This window comes from Haliaeetus leucocephalus, unplaced genomic scaffold (genome assembly GCF_000737465.1).
Source record: "Haliaeetus leucocephalus isolate CR32 unplaced genomic scaffold, Haliaeetus_leucocephalus-4.0 Scaffold678, whole genome shotgun sequence".
Taxonomy (NCBI): Eukaryota; Metazoa; Chordata; class Aves; order Accipitriformes; family Accipitridae; genus Haliaeetus; species Haliaeetus leucocephalus.
The window spans coordinates 3,264,924-3,289,357 of NW_010973114.1; the positions used below are offsets into that span (position 1 = coordinate 3,264,924).

The 24,434-nt window shown below is 47.0% G+C and overlaps 2 protein-coding genes across 2 annotated transcripts; one reads left to right on the plus strand and one right to left on the minus strand.

Moving 5' to 3' along the window:
* The first annotated feature begins 118 nt into the window (after positions 1–118).
* On the plus strand, positions 119–4,088 carry ATP5S (ATP synthase, H+ transporting, mitochondrial Fo complex, subunit s (factor B)). Its single transcript, XM_010579760.1, has 5 exons — positions 119–123; positions 297–406; positions 1,526–1,734; positions 2,567–2,738; positions 3,803–4,088. The coding sequence occupies exons 2-5, from the start codon at positions 303–305 to the stop codon at positions 3,915–3,917; spliced, it is 600 nt and encodes a 199-aa protein (XP_010578062.1). The 5' UTR covers positions 119–123; positions 297–302; the 3' UTR covers positions 3,918–4,088.
* A 2,204-nt stretch (positions 4,089–6,292) lies between these two features.
* On the minus strand, positions 6,293–23,545 carry CDKL1 (cyclin-dependent kinase-like 1 (CDC2-related kinase)). The gene is made up of 9 exons (XM_010579761.1): positions 23,377–23,545; positions 17,216–17,337; positions 14,748–14,820; positions 12,385–12,475; positions 11,480–11,680; positions 8,735–8,817; positions 8,145–8,201; positions 7,344–7,499; positions 6,293–6,400 (listed from the first exon to the last, which is right to left on the minus strand). The coding sequence occupies exons 1-9, from the start codon at positions 23,542–23,544 to the stop codon at positions 6,293–6,295; spliced, it is 1,059 nt and encodes a 352-aa protein (XP_010578063.1). The 5' UTR covers position 23,545.
* Positions 23,546–24,434: the final 889 nt, after the last annotated feature.

The following is a 24,434-nucleotide window of genomic DNA, read 5'->3' on the forward strand; positions in this document are numbered from 1 at the left end:
CGGTGAGGGGCGGCCGGGGGAGGGCTGGCTCGGCTCGGGGCGGCTTTCGCGGACGCTTCGCCTGTTTGGACGGCGTTTGGGGACAGCCCGGCGGGAGGGGATCCCGGGAGGGCGGCGGCGGCGGTGGGGGCCCTCCCCTCAGGGCGCTCATCCCCGCGGCTTCGCGCCTGCTGGGCTGGCAGAGCTGGTTGGGCCTTGAGGGGAAGCCGGGTGCGGGCCGCCCGTCCTGGTGCTTCGGGAGCTGGGGCTGACGCTCCGTGTAACATCTGCGTTTCCCCTCTCTCCTTTTCTTCAAGAACACGATGCTGTTGGGGAAACTTGCGCAGCCGGTGTGCCGCCTAAGGAAGCTGCCGCTGCCGGGCGGCTGCAGGCTCTTCTGGGGATGGCTGAATGCCGTGTTCAACAAGTAAGAGTGATTCTGTGTGCAGAAGTCTATTAATGGGCCCCACGTACCCATTCGCGGTTTGTGAAGCAGAGGGCGTTAAGTCCCAGTAGTGGAAAGAACATTTTCTACTATCGGTGCTCGTCTTTTCCCCCAGATTGCATGTTGATGCTTGGCAGGGCTTGTTCCTGACCTGTGTCCAGTCACAAAGCTGTGGCCTTCCCGAGGAAGGTGCGTGCTTTGCTCTCCTCCCCAGGGTGGCCGAGGCAAGCTGGCAACGTGGATTCTCTCCCTAAATGCTGGTCTTCCTTTGACCCCCAAATGCTTTTAAACCAATAGCACAACCACGCACCCTTCACTTACTCAGAAAAGCATCTAACCAACCCATCGTTTACAATATGATTCGGCCAGACAAGGGTTTCACATTTACTTTTAGAAGGATAAAGCCTTTCTCTGTGATACTCTCTCTGCCCCATAGCTTTTGCCAGTAGCTAATAGTTTTGCCTTACACTTTATAGCTCTGCGGAGAGGGTTGCATGGTGTAGCTGATTGCTGTAATGAGACGGGAGGCTCAGACAGGAGTGTCTTCCAGGTCTCTGCTTCTGTCTTCAGCATTCCTCACCAGACTAAGAAAGATATAATTTCCTTGGATGGATCCAAGGATTTTAACTAATTCCTGAATTGTGTCTTTTTGAAAAATTGTGATTGTTGAGGAAAAAAGGCTTCATCAATGACATCCATGTGACAGGCAATGAGATGTTTTTATATAAGCAAAATATGTTTGGGAGACAAATTTGCAATTGTTGTAAAGCCTTACTCTGGGTAGAGAAAGGCATTTTTTATCTCCCCTTACAGAGATGGAAGGAAGCAATCAGAAGGGTCAAGTTGCATTTGTATTCTTTCTTCTTTTACCAAAAGTATCTGCCATTTAAAACAAGTTAAAAAAACCCTTATGCCAGACTGATTAAGAACTAGCACTATCGAAATAATTGCACGTAAACCATTTCCAGTAAATTATATTCTTACTTTTCTGACATCTTATCCTGCACATAACCAAATGTTTGTTGTGCAGTATTATTATCGTCAAGACAAGAAATCTGCCACTTTATAGAAACCATGTGAATGCTCTTTCTGTCTTTGCAGAGTGGACTATGAACGTATACAAGCTGTTGGGCCTGACAGGGCAGCTTCAGAATGGCTGTTGCGATGTGGTGCCCTGGTGCGCTATCAAGGCTATCAGAAATGGCAGCAGGACTACAACGGTCTCCCAACGGGGCCCTTGGGGAAATACAAGATAGAAGCAATTAATGCCACTGACTCTTGCATCATGTACAGAGGATTTGACTATTTGGGTAATGTAGACACAGCTGTGCAAAGATTATGCTGAATGGTCTTAGTTCTTCCAGTTGCATCAAAATAACAGTGTCATTTTCTCGTTCCTTAGTAAGACACATAGAAATATTTTGAATTTTTTTTTTTCCTTAAAATGGCTCTACAAATATTCAGCAGTTCCTAAGATTTTGCTGGAGGTGTGGTGTGAAGCAGAAAGAGATTGGGAACTTCATCAGCCCTTACCTGAAGTGACAGTAGCACTAAAGAAGCGTGACAAAGTTTTGCTATTTTGTTGAGTTCATAGTTAAGTAGTTGGTAGCAAAAAGCACTACTTTAAATATTCTTTTTCTTCTAAACCAAGTGATGTTTTTGGTGTCTGTACTTGTTCTCCAGGCATCTATGATGTCTTCAAAGACAAAAAAAAAGCACAGGCTCTGAGTTTCTTAAAAAATAAGGAGATCAAAACGGTGTTTCAGGTCTCCTTTAAAGAACAAAAACGAAAGTGGGGAACAGACCATTTCATTTTTTCGTTGGCAGGGGACCTTGACTTTCCTGCATTAGTACATTCTTAATTCAGAGTCATCGTTTATCACCCAAACTTGTAGAGTTTTTTTTGTTACTTGCCCATGTCAAAGCTCTTAGAATCTTACCAAAAGGATCCAAGCCCTGGGGTTTTTCATATATTTGAAGTACCGCAAAGGGACTTTGGAGATGCATTGTGTGTTACAGCCCCACTGTATTAAGGAGCATGTTGCTGTGTGGTTTTGGAGGCAGTTACTAAAGCAAGAACTTAACAACCAGTACAGGTTGTTCCTGGTATTCTGAAGCAAATACTCATTTTTGTCTTTCTAGACGGTCTTGAACATGTTACAGAAATCAAGCTGCAGAAGTGTATTTACATACAGGATGAGTGTCTGCAGAGGCTCAGCGAGACGAAGAATCTACAGAAGAGTCTCCTCCAGCTGAAGATAATTTCCTGTGGGAACGTCACAGATAAAGGCATCATTGCACTTCACAAGCTGACGTATGTGAGCTGCTGAGCTCTCCTTGCTCCCTAGCTGTTACCTCCCCCTGCAGTTTTGGGATTGTGTTGACTGGAATGGCTGAGGTCTGAATGTTTCTGGGCTGTTTCAGATGGTGGGGGGGCTGTGGGATAGCTGGGTTTGGGGACTGACCTGAATGACAGTCTGGGAGGGATGGCACTGCCACTGCAGGAAAAGTTTCTTCAAGCATGGTTGAAGACAGTGTTGTGGGTAGCTCTGAAAAGACACATGGATTAACATACACATATTAATCAGCCTTTTAAGGCTGGTGTCAGGGAGTTGTGTAGCCCTGAAGCCTGCAGCTGAGAACGCCAGAATCGCCCGCTGCAGTATGTGAATCCATAGCTGCGCTTCTGCCTTCAGAGCTGAGCGCAGCATCTCCCATTTCCACCTGAAGTAATGTATGCAATGTTGATTGCTGCGCAAATCAGAGCAGGACACGTGCTCTCTGCTGACACATGGCATATCACTCGGTTATCTCGTCCTCACTGTAGCCTGAAAGGTCTTACGGCAGAGCTGTGTTTTCTAGCGCTCAGGCATAGGAAGCAGTGCAGATTAGATACTGTGCACCTCTGTAGCTCTGAAGCACATCTGTAGGTGCTTTATTGAATGTAGGTGCTTTATTGAACCGTGGCCTTAAAGTAACTCAGGACTTCTTAGTATTACATGGAGTTAATAGACATCTACAAACGGGTGGTATGGTGACTTGGATTTCATCCTACAGAAAGTTATGATTAAGGACTTCCTATATTACTCTATTATTTGCATTAAAATAACTTCTACTAAATGCTATTGAAATTATTAAATACCATTTAATATAAACGAAGCTTCATGATGTGGGGGGTCCAGGATCTCTTTTTTCAGCTGTGTAGAAGGACTGAACTTATGGTGAGCTAAAAACTTTAAGCACCCACTTCAGAAAGAAAACTTCCTTTAGAACCAGTAATCTTTTAAAATACTCAACTATGGTAGAATAATCCTTTGTCTAATTTCTGTGTCAACAGTTAAATAGTAGTTGCTGACTTTTCTTTTTAAATATTTATAGGAACCTTGAATATTTGTATCTGAGTGACCTTCCTGGAATAAGAGAGAAAGAAACCACTGTTCACATCCTTCAGCAGGCACTTCCAAACCTAGAGCTGGAGCTGGATTTAGAATAAACATAATTGCACGTAATTGAGATGTATTTGATTTCATAGTATTTATTGTATGTTGCATAAATTAAGTTGTAGACGCTACTGTATTTCCAGGTATGGAAATAAGCCCAGATCTCCCAATCCAGACCTAAAAGCTGTATGCAATCTTTTATGCAATTAAGTTTTATTAAGCTTAAACTATATGGTGAAATCAACAACAGAGAAGGTAGGCTTCTGTGCATAGTCATTTTTTTCCTGTTTCTACAGGAAGCTGTAAATACATCAATTAGAAGTTTTCAAATATTTTATTGCACGGAAACTCTGGTGCAAAATGACAGTGGGGAGAACATCAGTGTTGTGAAACAGCAGCACTGTACGCTTTTGTTGCGTGTTGTTGATGCTGTGAGAATGAGAGCTGTTTACTCTCTGACAATCTTGCCCAGTTAGTGGGTCCCGATTTAATAAAAGAGCTTACAGGCCTTTTTTCTGTTCTTCACCCTTTGACTCTCGTCGCCTTTGTTTGTTTAAGTGGAGCGATCTGCCGACAGGCAGTCTAACCTTCTCATAAACACTGAGCTGAGGAACTGAACATTGCTGTACTGGTGGAGAAGCTGGGTCTCTTAGATACGCCCTTGCACACATTTTTCCTGTATGCTGACACAGACCAAATTAGTTCTGTGTACCTCTTTAGTTGCATCCGTATCACTCCTGCTAAATAAGAGAACGATTCACCCTCAGGAAGAATATAGCATTTTTAGTCAAATTCCTAGCTCTGGTGGTAGAGAAGAGAAAGGCGGTAGGCAGCGACTCCAAGAAAGCAGATTTCAGAGTAACGTCTCGGACACAACTACCTCTGCATAACCGAGAGTCTCTTTTCTTTTCCCTGACTGTCAGCTTGTCCTCTAAAGGAAACGATGCCAAGCACCGCAAAGGGTAACATAGCTGCGTCATGGGGCTGATTCCTCCTGGTATCTCCTAGCACAGAGCGGGCAGGAACGGTGTCCAGAAATGAAGTTCCCTCCAGCCTGCACTGCCCAGGGCCGTGTTCAGGAGCTGACTGCCAGGCCATCTACTGCTTACAGACAGCACGTGGGTGCTGCGGTACGTTGCACGTACACAGGATTAGGTGGCTGAATAGCCACACAGAAAATACTGGAATGCTGAAGCTTTCTGACTGTAACCGAAACTACCTATGGACATAATGCACAAGATTAAAATATATTAAATTATAATATGAAATAAAAGGTAGACAGGCATACTCTGTGAGGATATGGCATCTGTCCCATTGAAATTGCTTTTGCTGTTGTTGAACACAGAACAGTACTGGGAAAAGAAAATGTTTTTGCTCTAGGTTTCAAGTAGAAAGAGGATGTTCCTTGCCCAGTAGTAAAACTTTATACAGTAAAACACATCCAGTAAATTGGAAAAACAAGCTGCACTTTTATTCAAAATCAACACAATATTACATCCTGAGATGACTCAAAGCCCAAGAATCATTCTAATACATATGCTTAGGTAGAATTCTTGCCTGTGTCTGGCCGATGTTATAAATTATATTCATGAGTTAATTACTTTTGATAAAAACAATTTCTGTAACGCTACAGGCAAGTGACTTCACTATTGACAGAAACAGCAAACAAAACCAACCTCATAATGCAAGGAAGAAACAGGCAGGAGAACCTCTGAAAAGACTCAAGAAACAACAAGTTTTATTATCAAAATGTTTTCCTCCTGGTAACAGTGCCTGTTAAACCTTCCATTAAGTCTAAGTCATTACCAGTAGTTTTAATACTTTGCAATCTATAAATGCAGTCCGTAAGACAGATGTATCTTTAAAGCAGTGCTATTTCAGCAAGTTTATAACTAACCGGAGCAGTTAGGTAGCCTCTCACCCGGCTTGGCTCCACAAGCACATACATCTGTCTTCTACTCACATCAGCAATACGTTTACAGTTCCTGGCGGGATCAGTGGCCTAGCCCCAGTCTAAAGCAATATTGCTGTTTTGACACAGTGGGACTCTGATTTTGGCAAGGTTGCAGTTCTTCTGCCAAGTCTGAAATACAGGTGATAGACAGGCAGGAGTTTTTAAATCCACGCTGTAAACAAGGGGTTGCAGTAATCCTGAACCAGTATACAATCACCAACAAGTATGCAATCACAAATTAAAGCAAAACAAATATATTTTCCTTTGTACACAGAACACTGACTAAGGTGAGCTTGGAGTTCCCCCCATACATCACTTTCCTTCCATTACTGACCCAGAATACGTTACTTTTCAGACCACTTTCGTATATGTCATAACACGTATTAATTTAGTTTCCCCATGACGTATCCTCCTTTTATAAATTCTGAATGACTTGAACTTTGAACAATAAATAGCTTTTAATCTGCCATCCGGTTAGATGTTAGGGAAATGGTAGTTTGATTTCCTTGTTTTGCAGCAGTACTTCTTGCTGTCCAAAGCTGGCAGAACGTTACTACTGGTTAACTGAGGCAGGTACTGTAACTAAAGGAAAAGTTACATAGTCTGTATTTGTTTGAAATGAGAACAAAGCATGCATTTCATTTTTTAAAAAGGAATATAAGCTATAAAACTATTCATACTGTAACCCTGTACTTTTCAAACTAAGAGTCATGGATCTGGGGTTCTACAATTGGACTGCAACCACAACAGCTCATTAAAGGTATTTCTTCCAGTCATCCAGGGCAAGAAAAATATTACTGTTACATCCTATGTCATAGAAATGGAAGAGGCGAATCAGTTTGATCCAGGAATTTATATGCTGTAGCAGTTCTCCATCCTACACTTCCAACTGCCCTGCATGTTACCAGTTCAGTGTTAAGCTGTCATGGGGAATGTGGCTCACAGGAAGAATGAACTGCTGAATGACTCTCATCGTGAGGCTGGATTTGGAGACTTGGGCTGGAGTCTGGAAAGACTGAAATGGCAGGGAGACATTTGCTTGGCAACTCCTGTTGGAGAAACACCCAGTGCATTGTGTAACGTCTGGAACTGAGTAAGGGATCACATCCCATCGGCAGTTACAAACGGAACTGGGCATTTTTGCCATCTCCACAATTTGGGATTCAAAAGCACCAAAAAGATCCCAGAGAACTCCAAATTAAACCAGCATGCAAGCCTGTCCAGCTTGTTCAGCTATCCTGCTATTCTGTGTCAGGAATGTACATTCCTGGATAAACCCAATCTTCCACATCGCTGTGCTGCTTATCCCCAGTGACTCCATGGAGCTGCAATGCAGAATTCAGTTTGTACTGAGTTACTCTTTAGCCAGGAGGCTCGTTTTCTCCTCGGGCTAAAATTAAGATCGGTCCAATGCAGGAGTTCTCTCTCACCGTTAACTGCCAGCATGAGCCCACCTCCTGGGAGCCAAAGAGAACCAGCCCCCTCCTTAGGCACAGAACATTAAATACTACTATGAAAATGTTACCCCTGGCACGTGCTTCCTAGTCAGCCTGGCTGGTTTCCGAGCTGTTTTTTCATGTTCTTTCCCCAGCTCCGCTGCCTCCCTAATGCTGTCAAAATAGGGGTGCTGCAGCAGCTGCTCACACGTCTGCCTCTCTGCAGGGTCCATACGAAGGCAACCCTTAGAAAAGACGAAGTAAAGGATCACACAAAACACTCGTTCAACAGGTCTGCACAATTCCAGCTACTCACCACAGCCAACGAGTATTTGCACAGATACATGTGTTAATCTTTTTTTTTTTTTTTAATGGATTCTAGGAATGGTTTTTTTCAGAGCTTGCAGAACAGCGAATACTGAACAATTGCCACAAGGAAATAATAGAAATTGCAGCTAGAGGGACAGTTACAATTGTATGGTGTAGCAAACCATCAAGCCTCAAAAACCAGTTAAGCCTGTAACTTTCATTTGAACTAGAACAACTTTCTCAAACAGGGGAATCCACTATGGCACTAGCTGTGTTGTTCCAGTGTTTAGCATAGCTACTACGCACAGCTGCACCTTCTTTTTAATATCTTCATCCTCCCAGTTTCCATTCACTGCATCTTAATAAGGGAATAATATGTTTTCCACCTCCATGGTAAAGATGAGTGGATTAGGGAGGAGTGGATTAAAAGTCCTCTCCAAATCCCCTCCAGCTCTTATTTTTCCATGAACCTCTGATAATTCAGTAGCCAACTCTCAAACCATTTACCAGCTGATAAGCAAAACAGACTGCTTTTGCTCAGCCTCAGTGCAGAGCTCTTCTACTAGCTGTAGTTTTCTTACCTTCATGAGAGCTAAAGCAGAGTATGAAGTATTAGGGAATTTCATTTCTAATGGCTCCTGGAGGGAAAAAAACAGTGGGTGTACTCATATTAGCAAGCTTTTCATTCATCAGGGTAGAGAGAACCAGCTTTCTGTAGCAACATGACCTGTCCCTCACAAAACGCATCTGTCACTTCATGCGCTTGGAGGGGAGCTGCCAGGCATTACTGAGGATGGGTAGGTTGGCTGCTGTGCCACCAGAAGCAGGGAGGAGGGGCAGAGATTAAGCATTTGTTTGACTGCTTTTACACAGGGTATTGGTTAAAATGTCATGAAAGGGGTTCAGCCACCTCCAAATAATATTCTAGTGTACTTTAGCAAAGTAGAGAGCAAAGCTTTTGGATTGGGGAAAAATGCTGCGCAGCAAAGGACTGGTCAAGCTGAGCAAGCGAGGCTTTTCCAGCTCTACTTCCAAAGCAGGCAGCACGTGTACTCTGGGTAAAAAGAAGCAGGAACATTTCTCTGTCTAAACACCATGTCTCCTTAGTACTGCAGAGAGATTGCTGGTTAGCGCTGGCCTCAAGGGAAGTGCGTCTGGAGGGAGCTCTTACCATGCTCTCTGGGTCTGGAATTCTTACCCCACTGAAGAACTGGTTGGTGCTGAACACTTGCTGGTGCCTGGGAATAAGATCCCCTTTGACCAAGAATAAAAAAAAAAAAAAACCAAAGTCATATTAATTTGCTGTTTTTACAGTGCCTGCATTGAACAAGCTTATATCCTCTAACAAGGCTGACACCATCCGAAAGAACATCTAAAGAGATGGAGTACCATCAAGTGAGCCGACGTTCAGACATTATTTTGTGAAAACTAACATCCATCTAGGACATCAGTGATCCCACAGCCGTGTGACTGTGCTGAATGAAAGGCAGGGCCGCACAGCTCCAGCAGCCCACAGTCACAACTGCCCAGGGCCTCATGCTGTAAACAGCTCAAAGAAATTCAGCTGGTGGGAGCAGATTTTGGAGCAGGAGTACCCAGCCACTGTGCATCGTCCAGGCTCTGAGTTTCTGTGCTGTGCTGCAGAGTGGCTTTTATGAACTGTGGCCATGATAGCTGGGCACCTTGAAAAATACATATTTCTATATATCTTCCCATACCAAACACCTAGATCCTATCACTGCATTATTTGGGTAACCTTAAATTTGGATCTGCACTAGCAAAAAGACCCCTCGGTAGAGCACCAGGGAATGAGGTGGGCAAGGCACTAATTGCACAACCACATCTGCTCTGTGCCAGCACCTGTACCTCCACCATGTGCTGGCCGAGCTCAGGATGTGTGTGTCGCTGAGCGGGGAAACGTGTCTCAGCATCATAGCTAGAGGGTGCTGTGCAAACACCTACCAGGATCTGAAACTCCAGCCATGCCACAGCACCGAGCTTCAGCCAGGGATCCTTCCCAAAGTGTTAAGCAAGATCAGATTCAGCAGCTGACTTCCCTGCTCACACCAGACACGATGGACCAGCCCTGGGCTCTGATGAGTAACTGGCAGGAGCCACTGTTTGTTTTGGAGGTGGCCGCATGGCAGCGTAGGCACGCTTTGTTGGTGTGTCCTGTGCGAGGGAGGGTGAGCAGGGCTCTGCTGGCCCGCTCTCCACGCTGATGCTGTGTTTCAGCACTTTCAAAGGAAAAGGGTTCCCAAGAGACAGCCTGTCTGCATAAACAGTCGTGTCTTCTCTGACTGCTGGAAGGGGACAGGCTAACCACAAGTGTTCCAGCTTCATTAAAATTTAGCTCATATTGGGTGAAATTCTTTTTATACACTCCTGAGGATGTTGTACAGAAAACTGCTGAAATGCAGCACTAACAGGAACATGCTGTAGCTTTTCCCCAATGCAGGTTCACGGCCCTTTTTTGAAGCTTAGCGCAGCTCAGAGCAAGCAAAATGTTAAAATCAAATCCGTAACAAAAGAGTCAGTACAATAGCCAAACCACCATAATTACACAGTTTTGACCAAGGAGCTTTTTTCTGTAAACACTGCCTCAGTCCATCACCTGGATGAAGAGGGAATTTCTTCTGGCTGAAACCGTATCATTAAAAATAAATTATAACTCACCTAACACTGGCATAAATGTATTCTGGAGGATGAGGCAATTGACATTGAACTATTTTTCTAGCTAAGGAGCTTATCTGTTTAAAGCCAGTAGTCACCTTTATAGTTTTATAAACTGCTCGGTAAAAATTACAATTCCCAGTTCATTCCAACATATTTCAGTTAAAAGTGGGCATTTGTTCCTTTCCACTCAAGAAATCACATTCACACCAACTTCAAATAGAATCAATGAGACTGGATTCATTTAAATGTTACATGAATAATGGCTCTTTTATTTAATCTCTGTTCCAAATCCGGAATGGCTCCCAAAATTCTTTGGTGAATAAAGACAAACGGGTGGAAGAGTCAAACTTCCATGTTCACACTCTCTTTCCCAAGCACACAGCCATCAATCAACAGGCACTGGCAATGTTTACCAGACCTCCAAAGCTGTGATGAACTAAATCCAACTATTAGTTATCTAGAGGCAGGGATCACTTTGCTTGGTACCAAACCCTGAAAAATACCTGGATCTTTCAGACCTTTATGCAAAACACTCCTGGCCCTTTCTGGCACAGGAACCTCATTTTTCTACCTGTGTGGTGGCAGGTGAAGATGTGGAAAGGACAGTAGCAGAGGCAGGGGTTTCTGTGTCTCCTGTGGGGCTGGCCCCGTGCTCCCCACACCTCGGTAGTCACCGAGCCACCCCAAAGGACCAGGAGGGGCATCCGTGGTCACCTAACACACCCCACATCTTTCTTAAACTGCCCAGCACCAGACCAGAGGCGACCACTGCTAAAAAGAGTGGAAGGATGGTTTCAGGCAGTTTGTAGGCAATGATCCTGCTTACGCAGCCCTGTCGGTTGTAAGCCTTTTAGCCACAGCCTGACACTGCTGGCTCATGCAAGCTGAAACCAATTCTGCCCCACGGATCTTTTTCTGAAGAACAGTCACCACCCACATGGATGCCAACTTCGTTTCCCCAGATCCTGCCAGGACCTGCAGCAGCATCTGTTTCTCCAACTACATGATCTCCTAACAAGATGTGTATGTGTAAGTCATGCCAGGAAAAGCCAGCTCCCTTTTAAGGACAGTAACACCTCAGATAAGCCAGCACCTACTGAAGGGATAGATCCACTGGGTAAATTCACCTCCTGGAGAATCCTGATTCCCACCACAGAGGAATGTCCTCCTGGGCAAGCTCTGGTCTTGCCAAAAGCATCAGGAAGACTGGGGTTCTGACCACTGCCGAGGGGACACTTACCCAGGGTTCTCCGGATGAGGTACAGCTGGTCGACATCAGACTTGCCAGGCCACAGGGGGACCCCAGATAGCAGCTCTGCAAAGACACAGCCTATCGCCCACACGTCCACAGGAGGGCCGTATTGGGTGTCTCCCACAAGTAACTCCGGAGAGCGGTACCACCTGGTAGCCACATAGTCTGTGTAATAATCACTCGGACCAGCTAGGTTGGGGTCAGGAAGGAGAGAAACAAACAGGAATGTGGGATCAGAACGATGCAGATGAGCCACCATCAGTTGTTACACATGTTGGGGCACCTCCTGGGCAGGCAATAGCTACAGGAACAGGATGAGTCACTGGCCACTAGCAGAACCCAACTTTGGAAACACTTAAGGTTTGGCAAAAATCAGGACCATATTTTTCTCCAAATGAAAATATGCAGAGCTCCACAGCAGGGCCTTGCACCAGCCAGTGGTCAGTTCTCAAAGTCCACATGATTTGTCTGAACAAGAACTAAAAAAAAAACAGATTAGGGGGTTTCTTTACAACGGAAAATGTGAACCCATTGTTTGCAGAGACGGCGCCTTCTGCCAGAGGGGCTCCTCCTGCCAGGGAACTCCAGCTGTGTCTCCAGCATTGCATAAGCAACGGCTGGGCAGCTCCAAGATGCCCAAGGCAGCAGGGAGCTCAGACAGAGTTTTGTTTACAGAGGCACTTGGCATCGGGGTGTCTGGGCTAGCTCCCTTTAAGCTGGTTTGGGGATCTCTACGCAGCCTTTAGCAGAGCTTCTCTGTGAAAACATGTCAGCCTTTATATAGGATGATTTACAGATGCATCAGACGACAACTGAGTCTTTACTGCTGTTTGAAAGCCTGATCCTACAGTTCTTGTGTTAACAATCCATATAAGTAGCAAGTTGGCACTCACTCAGTATGCGAGCGAATCCAAAGTCACAAAGTTTGATGACAGAGTGTTTTGTTATCAGGATGTTTTCTGGCTTTACATCGCGGTGGATGCACTGGAAACAGAAAAAAACAAGGTTAGAAGCAAGTATTTAACCCGGCCCTCAGATAAAGACCCTCTTAATTCAGCCACATACCCCTTGCACATTGTGCCAGGCAATCATTCCTGCTGAGAGAGAAGATGAAAGGATTTCTTAACAGCAGCTAAAGCCACGTCCTGCTGGGCACGACAACTACCCTGCCTATACCCCACCTTTGGGACGAGACACTGTGCAGGCTCCCAGCTTCAGCTGCATAGCTCTGTATTGCGTCAGCTCCCCAGAACCAGCTGGGAATCTGTTAGCAGGAGGAGCAAGGTTTGCATAGCAAGGATTGTTGTTAACCTGGCTCTCTGCAAATGCAACTCACTTGATAACAGCTATGTGTAACACACTCCTAATAAGGGACTCGGTTTTATGAATATGTGGGTAGATCCTAATGAGATGTGCGTAGGTCCTCTGGGATCACCTCTTGGATGAAGTCCATGAAGTGTATTGACTGATAATCTGGTAGACAAGCAAATGATTTTCCTGGCAAAGCTCACAGATGAGATGAAGGCTATGGTTTAGATGTGGGACTTTATCCTTGTAGATGTCAGAGCACACCTGGTATTCCCCCTACTCAGCACAGGTGAGAGACTTCCACAGCTCTGTGTCCAGCTTTGGGATCCTCAGTAGAAGGAAGATGTGGGCATACTGGAGTGACTCCAGTGAAGGGCCACTAAAATGACTAAGGGATTGGGGTGTCTGACATCCAAGAAGAGGATGAGAGAGCTGGGACCATCATTCAACCTGGAGAAGAGAAGTCTCAGGGGGGATCTTATCAATGTGCATAAATACCTGATGGGAAGAAGTAAAGAAGACCGAGCCAGGCTCCCCTCAGTGGTGTCCAGTGAAAGTACGACAGGCAATGGGCATAAATTGAACACGCAGGAAACTCCATTTAAATGCAAGCAATTATTTTTTCACCAAACAGCCAGACAGGTTGTCGAGAGAGTCTGTGGAGCCTCCATCCTTGGAGATATTCAAACCCTGACTGGGAAAGTTCCTGAACGGCCTGCTCTGGCTGACCCAGCTTAGGTAGGAGGGCTGGACAAGATGATCTCCAGAGGTCCCTTCCAACATCAGCAATTTTGTGATTCTTGAGAAGTCACCTTGCCTGCTGAAGGTTCACAACAATTGAATTTGGGCTTGGGAAAGAGTTTCTGCTGATCAAACTAGCAGAGACCTTAATTTCTTCTGCCTATGTGTGAAAGGTATGCTCTACTGAAATCACCAGGATCTAGCTCATGTTGTCCCTCCCTTACCATCACCTCAGCACAAACACCTCAGACTTTTCCTAGCTAAGCTGGTGGTAAATTATTGTATCTCCTTCTGAGGACTGAAATGCTGCTTGTTAAGCTAGTGTCATGGAGTTCCAAAAAGGGCAGCTGCATAAAACTTCATTACCTGTGATCTACAGCAGGTCAGACTGCAGCATCTCATTGTTCCCTTGGCTTTAAAATTCCATTAAATCTTTCAGACTGAGTGGGGGAACAGAAAAAAAGAAGAAAAACAACAAATCCTGGAAGCAGGACAGACCTATGGCCAAGTTCCTGTGGCTCAACTGGACATAATTCTCCCAGCTAAGACAAAACACCCATTCCAGAGTGATCTCCTGCCCGACTCTTAAATCTCAAATATTGGCAGATAAACAAAACCAATTACAGCTAAGTTTGCCTAAAGAACTTCTCCAAAAGGCTCCTTTCCTTCCCTGCTTCTTAAAGTGTCCCCATCACTTTCGACAAAATATTTGTTATGCACACAACTCACATCTCCCTCCAGAAAGCAGAGGAAGGGTTGTAAAAGTGGTTTACTCTATCTAATTTTTGAAACCTTTTAACTGGTGTTATGATTCAATGCCTATGTCTATCAACAGAAGGACTTCCTGTGAAATCAGTAGCAGTTTGCTCAGGTGTCAGCTGATGAGGTATTAAGCCAGTCTTCTAAACGTCAGTTCTAATGCACAGCACAGGGAACATACAAAGATACATTCCTGTTGAGCCTGGAAGCTTGTCTAAGGTCATGAGTGCAAATCATTCCTTGACAGCAAACCCAAGGGACCCGTGTGATAGTAAATGCAGCTGTTGTGGGTATACACTAATATTTCAGATATGTTTCCTGTTGAAAACAGGAAATTTCATCTGACTTCGTCCCATGAAAGCTCTGTAATCAGGAAAATGGCAACAGAATCTCCTTCTCCTCCAATGCCATGTTACAGGCAATCGTTGCTGCTGTTTAGGGGACTTACATTGTGTTTATGGCAGAAGTTCACAGCTTGGAGGGTCTGCCAGGTTATGCTCTTCACTAGATGCTCCGGCACCCTGTTTTAAAAAACCACATTTTTATTTTGGCCATTAAAAATAACTTCACTATTACAGGAAAAAGGAAGAGGAGGCCTTTGAGTGCTAACATTGTACAGGGATCTCTGAGCAAAACCTGGTCAGGGACCAAGTCAGAAAACTCGGAAAAAAACCACTAGCTGCATTTTCTTGCTATAAATAAGTTATAAGAAACACATAATAACCCTCAGTTTGTTGATCTTCCACTGCAGGGAACCAGTCATGCTGGGCTGCTGATGGTGGAGGCTGTTTGTACCTCTTCCCGTGTTTCAGAGCTGAGGCTGAGCTCTGCCTGCACCCCTCTGCAGAAAGCAATGCTCTCCTGTCAGGTTACCCTCCAAGCATTGCAGGAGCATCAAAGGGAACATCAACACCACTTCCAAATCCAGTCAATGCAATAAGACCCCAGGATTTATGGCAGCTAAGAGCATGCCAAGAGTGTCTGGTACCACTCAGTCACAGCCAGCATGAAGCCTGCCAAGTAATGACCACACATCAGTGTGTGCAAGTCCATGTCAAATCCTGTCTTGTGGCTGTGCTTAGCATCCATGCTTCCTGGCAATCCTCCTGAAATGCCAGCAGGCATTTCAGCCTCTGCAACTGCTCGGAGAGTTGGAGGTGGTGGAGTATCCATGGTATAGATGCATGCTCTGACTTGCAACGCTGTCAAGTCATTGATTGTTCCAGAGTGGACAGGTAACCAAAATGGGATGGGGAAGGATGTTCCTACAAGAGTATAAAGCTCTACTTTGGTTTGCATCTCCTCTCCTTCCCTCCAACAGCTGGCAAACACTTCAGAGAAAGAAAACCTCTGTTAAAAATCCAGCCTCCTCTCCTCAATTTCAGTTACTGTACTTAAACTTAAACTTCCTTGGCTGTAATGGTCTTCAATAACCCCAGGCAGAGGTGACAGTCTTGGCACTTTCAAGCTCAAATCCAATTTTATTTCATGTGTTTCATGCTGAAAAGCTTCTGATACATCATAAAGAAAAAAAAACCCAACCCCCAAAATAAACCAAAACAATATGCAGCAAGCCTGGCTTTTTCTTTAAGGCACCTTCTGCTGTCAGTGCTGAAGGTCTTGTGCCGACACTGCTGTAGCAATGCTAGAGTTTTCTTGCAGAAACATCCTAGAGGGATAACAGTACTGCACTGACAGCCTGACAAGGGGATGAAGTTGGTCAAATGACCTGGAAACACGGTGCAAAGAGGCATGTGCCCACCCGTCTTACGTCTTAATCCTGACCACAAAAGACTTCACCATCTGCATAGCAAAGATCAAAAGCAAAGCATGCAACCAGGCGTTACACATTCATTCACACTGGAGTTGTTCTGATGAACAGAAAGCAAATGTGAAGTTATTTTCTTCAAAGAGGGTTATCCATCCTCTCTTCAGATTTCAGGTGAACAAGTTCAAACTGGGGTGAAAGCTGCTCACCAGCTCACGAAGTGAGCTGCTATTAGCATGCTCCATTCTCCTCCTGGAGCTCCACATCACGGAGAAAGAGAATAACAGACTCTTGTTTACTCAACCCCCAATTAGTCTCCTGCAGGCAATTCATTTAGCTCCAGGCCTGTGAAATGATTTATGAACTTCTGCTCAGCATTTCCACAGCACCAAGTTACTGTGAATAATTAGGGACAATGTATTTAGGGGGAGTGTCATTTATAATGTGTCAAAAGAACAAACCCTGTCCTGGAGAATGTTCCTTCTGCCTGTGTAGCTCACACTTTGTACAAGTGCCTGTTTAAAGAAGAGGGTACCTGACCTGAGGCTGCGCAGAGAGCTGCAGGCAGAGCTCCTGGTAACTCTGGCCAGCCAACACATAGTCCTTAGCACAGCAGCATGCCAGAGCGCTAGAAGTCACTGGTCCGTCATACGGGTCATCAGTGACATCACTACAGACTGTATATGTTTTGGGAGCTCAATGACATTGCCCCAGTGCCCGCAGCCTGGGACTGCACAGCCTCCCACAGTGATGTGTAACACACCTGGGGAGCAGCAGAAGGAGGGCTGCGTGCCCCCATCCCACCTGCCCGCCTCCCCCAGCAGCCCTAACCTCTTTGCAGCAGGACACAGGATGCTCTCAAGCCACTCAGGTTTGCTGCTGCCAAGCCAGTCAAAGATCACCCCAACGCTCAGGCTCAGTGCTCCAGTCTCCTTGGTGAGCAGCGCTGTGCAGGAGCGCACACAGGCTCATATACAATTCTTTCGGATGTCATTGCTAAACCACAGTAACAGAGCAAGTCCTGGGCACCGGGCTGAGAAAACTCTCCTGTAATTAATGAAATTCTTCTGAAAACTGTGCAGAGCAGCAATGACAGACAGTCCCTGACTCCTTTGCTCAAATCTCCCAGTGAGAGACAGGCCACTCACCCCCGGGGATGCTTGTCCAGCTCATGGAGAACTGTGTGGTCGCAGTATTCGAAGACCAGATGCAGCCTCCGCTTCCTCCTGAACACTTCCAGCAGGTTCACCAGGTTGGGGTGTTTCAGTTGCTGTAACACACAGATGGACTGGTTAGTAACTGCACGGGGGAGTGGGGTAAAGGTGCGGGAGACAGTGCTTTTGCCCACAAGGGTCTCAATTCTTTAAGCTGAAACCTTTTATACAAGCACAGCACGATGTGAAGAAGGAGCTCAGCCACAGCTCAGCCTGTGGTGTCGTTATTTTAGGAACTGACCGTGGGCAACAAGTCAGCTTGGCTTCAGCGAGTGCCCCTTAGAAAAGATGCTCATAGATAAAGAATTCATCACGGTGCCCACAGCTATTCCGGCAGTGCCTTTCATTGTACATATCCAGCCTTTGACTGCACCACAATGAAAAGCAGCTCTCCCTGGAGAATTGCTTGGGAAATCACACATGGTAAGAGCCTGTAGCAGGCAAACACATTTAGGAGAAACCAAGAGCTCCTCTTATAAGCCTAGTAAAGCACGTGGTCTCAGCTTCACCAGCTTATTGTCAGAATCTGAATGGGTTAATTAGGAGAATTTTTATTGCTGCTTCTTCCTCTTCCTCTCAATCTACTTCATGTGCTCATACCAGGGCTTCCTCTCCTGGGGAGCTCAGACAACTTCTTACGACACAGAAAGCCTGAGCACAGCAGGGTTATTCAAACGTACCTTGCGAGAGGTGAGGGTGGATATTACTGGAGCTTCTCATTTCCTATTCTTTTGCCCACATTTTGGGGGAGGGCTGGGAGAGGGCTTGAACTCAGGGGCACAACACAGTGTTCAGAAAAGGAAACAAAGAAAAGCCAGACCCAACTCTGGAATGTTATTTCTTTTCAGATGACTCATGGCACTGTCCCCTCTGCTTGCAGGGACCTGTATCCATGAGGGCTTTGCCTGACCAAGGCTTTAAAACAAACACATTTCTAAGCAAGGAGGCTGGAAAGGGCATTGCCTAGGAGTTACGCTAGCCCCATCTTCTAATGTGCCTCTAAGCCATCTGGAAAAGCCTGCAAAGCAGAAGGAAGCAGAGTCAAGACTAGAGAAAACTGTAAGGGGCCTCAGCTGAGGAATGCAGCTGTTTGGGGAAGCACCCAGTTAACCCCAAGGTGAAGCATCACTGAAATCCACACCTTGAATCCTGGGGTTAACCAGTGAGCGTGAGTAGAAGAGCAGGTCAGTACAAGACCTCCACCATACCTCATTGCCAGCCTGTCACGAGTAGGAGAGGCATGGCAGGGGCTATTTCTGTGCTCCAGTGGGCACACTGTGGGACCCTTTGCAAAATATAATTTTATTCAAGCATGTCACTGTAAAAGCTTCTTGTAAAGAGAGACCTTCCAGGGAGCTCACTGCCTCTGGGGGGCATTATACAGAACCCAAACTATACTGAGCCCATATGCCAACACACAGGGTCCCTGTTAGTGTGCAGAAGGTGCCTATTCCAGTCCTGCAAACTGGCAGCAAGGAGCTGATCTTTCTAAACAGCACCTCTTACCACATACGTGTCTTGTTCCTTCAATCCTGCCCACACTGTGTAAACCATCTGCCAGCATCAAAGACCTTTGCACCCATCTGGATCAAACCTAGGTTACAACCAAGATCTTCTGACCACTTCCTCGGTCCTCCATGGTGAGTATTTGTATGCCAAGTGCCTTTGCCATCTAGCACAAGGTACCTGACAGTGTCAGTAGAGGCTGTCAGCATAACCTTCTCTGCCCTGGCCACATCTCCTGACCTTGCGTAACGGACGGACTTTCTCTGCACACCCTCAGTTCCCATGGCAGGGCTGCTAGTGAAAGCATTAAACCACAAGGCAGGAGGCTTGTAACACTTCTGAAATTTAGTATTTATCTAGCAGTATCTCCATTCTTGTAATTTCCTTATCCACTTTGCAAAAGATGATCAAACACGGAGAATGGCCTGCAAGACTGCTGAAAATCCCGGCAATGATAGCAATTCTCCCAGGAACTGTGCACATAACGTGCCACCTATCCTGTTAAGCATATCCACATCCAGCAAAGTACCTCTCTGCCACGTGTACATTAGACAAAGCCCAGTCTACCAGTTCAGACTCCACCATGAAAATCAGACAGCTGCTGTGGCTCTGATACGGCCCCTTCCCTCACAAGCCAAGCAGCTCCTGATAGACTGTGTAAAGTGGATCCCTCCTTTTCCATGCTCTCGGTGTGTATTGGCATATTATGTTCCCAGAGATCAGCAACAGCAGAGATGTCTGAGAGCAAGCTGTGCCTCCAGCAACTCTGCTGGGTAACAGGCATCTGATTCCTCTGTTGCTCTCAGCAGATCTGCCTGCCAGCATGGACAAACTGCTGGGCACGGCCAAGCCTGCCAGCGGGAAAGGGGCAAATGAGACAACCTCTGCAATGCTTAGATTCTACTTTTAGAGACAGGTGAGGGTGAAATAATTGCCAACTGATTGTAAAGCAAGAAGAAAGTTAAATCAACAAGAATAGATTGAGATTTCTAGAAAACCTCTAGCAGTTACAGGTTGGTTGTACGAGTCAGCCTTCAGGAGTGACCTTCACAGAACAGGCCATGCCCGGGGGACAGTCTGTCCTGGTCATCCTCACGCGTGAGTGGAGCTGGGGTTTCTGGAGATGGCGAGCTTGGGTTTGGAAGCATGAGCTCTAGCTGAGCTGGGGACGCTGCGAGGGGACACAGCTGTGTGAACAAGCCCTCGTACACACAGGAGTGGGTTAACCTGCCTGTCTGTGAGAAGCGTGGAGAGGGTCCCCCGAGAGCAGTCTTGCCATGGCGTCTACCCATGCCTCGCTCACAGCCAGCCTCCACGGTTGGGGCTCTCCAGGCAGTCGGGTTCACTGGGCCAATGTCTCTTATGCAGGCAGACGTGCACACAAAGCCACCATAAATCTGCCAGTGACTCTAAAAACATACCCGGCTGGCGGTGCGGCATTTCAGAGTGCAGTTTCTAAGGCTACCAATGCTGCCGGTGGCTGGTTGCTGGCAGCACCGGGATGGGCTTCCCCTCCCTGCCCTGTGCTTGGGTGACAAGGCTGTGTGTCACCTTCTGCATACAGGCCACATGTCCTGCATGGGCTCGTCCCCCAAGTTATAAATGCTCCTGTGCGAAGACAATAGGGATTATTTTCTGTTTCGTATATGAACACAGCTTTGCATTGTCTTTTTCTTTCATCTTCTTTGCAATGTCAGAGCTAAAAACTGCATCAGCCTCCATGTGAAGGTTGGGGAGACAACACTCTTCTGGAAACAGCAGGCACTGACGGGTTTACACACAGGCTTGCTCTGTTTTCACGTATTTCCAGCCTTTCCTATGGAATCGGGATCACGCAGGGTGTTTCAAGACTCTGCATACCGCCCCGCTCTCCCACCCCACCTCCCATGGCTCCTGGCCATAAAAAGCCCTTTGCCTACAAGGTATTTGCTGTGCAGAATAATAATTTATCAGGCCCTACATCTTTTACTGATGAAACATAATCTCACTACATCTTTGACAAACACTTAGTTGTTGCCTAAGCCAGGAAATACCTCAACAAACAAACAAACAAACTGTTACTATTTACAGAGAAAAAGTTGAAAAGATAGTCAAGCAGGTCTGCACTTGTTAAAATCAACAGCGCCCTGACACGGATCCTGCTGTGGCTAGCTACAGTGGTGTCGGCTTTGGACCCTTAAGGATGATGTATTTACCATCTGCATTACAAGTGACTTCTGCAATGATTGTCTTCTTCTTCGGATCTTTAATAATATTTAAATCTTAATGCATCTCCAGCACTGTTTACTAAAACGATATACCTACATGTCACTTGTTTGCTTCAGATAGGAGAAAAACTTAGGTTGCTTCTCCCCAAAATCTAACTGAAAAATAAACACACTTTTTTCCTAGGTGATGGCTCTTCTAGGATGATATCCAGGTTTATTTTGCCTCTTTTTGCAGTGGGAAGAGAATCAGGCCTTCATATTCCTTTGACAATAACATTTACACCACTTATTTATATATAAATGCTCAATAAAAGATAAGCCAATAGCACAAAGAGATTTTGGGAAAAGAAAAATCAGAAATACTCTAAGCTGCTGAAATCTTGCACTTAATTGCAAATCTGAAAGTTACTTGGTTCCCAGCAAGCAAATTAAGCTAACTCGATGGAAGGGAACATTGACTGCAATGAGTATCAACTGCTGCTATGCAAATACCAACAAGCAGTGAAGTCTGGGAACGTCATGCAGAAATCAGAGACCAAGGAACTATGAATTTTGGGAAATAAGTTTTAAATAAAATGGAACATCTTTCTCTGTGCATTTCTGTAGGGTTTTGTTAACTCCAAAATCCTAAATCATTGCCTGTCTACAAGAATGCATTGTGTCTAATCTGAATGGCATGTTTCTCGTAAAAAGGAATCCATTGGAAGTCATTATTTTACAATTTATAATAAAACAACATGCTGTTAATATGGTTCTTTAATCAGTTCAATGTTTTAAAGCTATGGCTCTTCTGTAAGGAAAAGAGAAAGCTGAAGATGGGGAGATGACGGAGGTGTATGAGGTCACAAGTACCCTGGAGAAAGTGAAAAGGGAACAACTCTCCACTTCTCAGAACACATAACTGAAGGTACTGTATGCCATCACCCAGCAGCAAGTTTATAACAACTAAAAGGAAATTTTTTTTCACCAACACATTCCTAAAGTTGTGGCACTCACTGCCTCAGGAAACCATGGAGACCAAATGAATACACTGGTTCAAAAAGAGATAGGACAAACTCCCAACAGTCTATGAACATCTGCTAAACATGAAGCAATGGGCACAACCTCTGGCTCTAGAAAATGCTCAGAAGCTGGCTGTTTGAAAGGAAACCTTACCCCATCCTCTCCCTCTTTCTCCTAGGTTTCTCCTCATTTCTGCATACTTGATGGACCTGGCCTATGACTCACTGCAAATGCTCCCGTGCTTTTATTTCATCAGGAAAATAAACACAGAGGCTGAATGAGTGACTCATTTCTATGTGAGGATGAGCTCTCACACAGAAATCAAGAAAGGATCAGCAAAGACAAGGTGCTGCCATGGTTCACAGGTGCCAGTTCTGCAGTTGCTTCCACGTGTGAATACCTCCAAGCCTACACAGCCCCTGGCATTCAATACATGGCTGGATCCCACCTGCACCTCAGGCTCCGACGCTGCGGATCCCCCACAACCAGGGGCTCAGAAAGGGCATTTTAAGGAGGAGCTGGGGTAGATTTATCAAGCAGGGAGCCAGGAAAGCTGCAACCCGCGGCCATCCCTCACCTCGTGCTATCTAGGATCGCTTTTTGCTCGCAAGCTTTACACCAGCTCCAACAGTCCTTGTCTCTGGGGGGGAATCTCCTGGACACAGAGGGGTCTGCTGCCGGCCGGCCTGTTACAGGTGGTGCCAACCACATGCCAAGGGCAGAGCAGTGCCTGTACTGGCCAGGACACCGCTGACTCCATGGGGGGACAGAGACTGCATCAATCCCTCTCTGAAGGGCACAGTGATGACTTTGTTGATGCTCCTCCACCACCCACAGCAGAAGAAATCGGCAGCCTGCCCTTTGCAGGGTCTCAATTCCCACCTGCACCAACCCTCTTTGATGCGTGACAGCCTGGGCTGCGGAGGGTCACCTCTGTCCCAAGGCATATCCGTTCCCAGCCAAATGGGTCGGACTTTCACTGGCACCGGCTTTCTCCCAGAGAAACTGACTGACTTGGCCACCTTACCTACCGCTCCCTCACGCCCTGTCTCCTCACAACGCCCCATCCCCTCATGGCTGCCCTCACGCCCCGTCTCCTCACGACACCCCATCCCCTCATGGCTGCCCTCACACCCCGTCTCCTCACGACACCCCATCCCCTCATGGCTGCCCTCACACCCCGTCTCCTCATGACACCCCATCCCCTCATGGCTGCCCTCACGCCCCCTCCCCTGGCAGCTCCCTCAGGCCTCCCCAGATCCCCTCAGGGCTCGCAATGGCGGGGCACAGCCCGCAGGCACCACAGCCCCCGAGCCGGCAGCGGTGCCGTTGGCCGCCAAAGCCCACCCTCCTCCCCGGGGGCGCCCGCCCACCGCCCACCTTCAGCATACGAATCTCCCGCAGGGCGATCTTCCTGATCACCGGGTCCTCCTCGGACTCCAAGAACTTCTTAATGGCCACGATCTGACCGGTGTCCTTGTTGCGGCACTTGAAGACGACGCCGTAGGAGCCCTCCCCGACCTTGCTCAGCTTCTCGTACCGCTCCATGGCGCGGGGCGCGGGGGGGGCGGGCCGCCCCGGCGCAGCTCCCTCGCCTCAGAGAACGGCAGCACCGTCCCCGGTCCCGTTCCCCGTCCGCCCTCCGCCGCCTCACCGCAGCTCCGGCGGGGGGGGGGTTGTCTCCCCGGCGAGGCGTCTGTCACCGGGACGCTGAGGAGGAACCGGTGCCCGGTGAGGGAGGGGGGGTCCCCACGGCCTCTGAAGGGGCCACACGCACCCCTCGGGGCGCTGAGCCACCCCACGCCTGCCTGTCCCACAGCACCGTTTTGTCTTTACCCCCCCTCCAGCGCCCTGCTGTTCCACGGGGGGGTCTCTGGTTTTCACTCAATTTCCCTGCAGGGTTGGGAGGAAGACCCCGAAGTCGGCAGGCTTCACCCCCCGGGGAAACGACTCCAGCCAGCAGCGGGGGAGAGGAGGGGAGGCCGTTCCCCATGGAGGACTGGGCCCTGCACAGGGAAAGGGATGGACTATTTGGGAAGCCCAGACACCGGCATCGCTTCGAGCGCTGGCACGTAGACATCGCTCCTCCGGCGGCGGTGCGGGGCCTGGAAGACGTCGCATTTCCCTGGAATGTCTTACCCCCCTTCAAGCACCTCAAGCGCCTGCCACCTGGTGAGCTTCCACCAGGAGCTAGACCCTTGCGGTGAGCGTTTCCATCTCTTACCTTCGCGTTATCTTGCCTCATGCACCCGTTTAGAGCTCTGGCTCCTTAGCCATGTCCTCGTAGCCTGACAAAGATGGGCTTTTATGGTGGCAATTGCTTCCAGTAGTAGATTTGGAGATCTGTGTAGACACCCTACTCCACCTCATGCCTCCTCCCTCCCCAATCCTTTCCTGGGGCGCTTCCTGAATTCTACTCGGGACAAAAGAGCCATTAT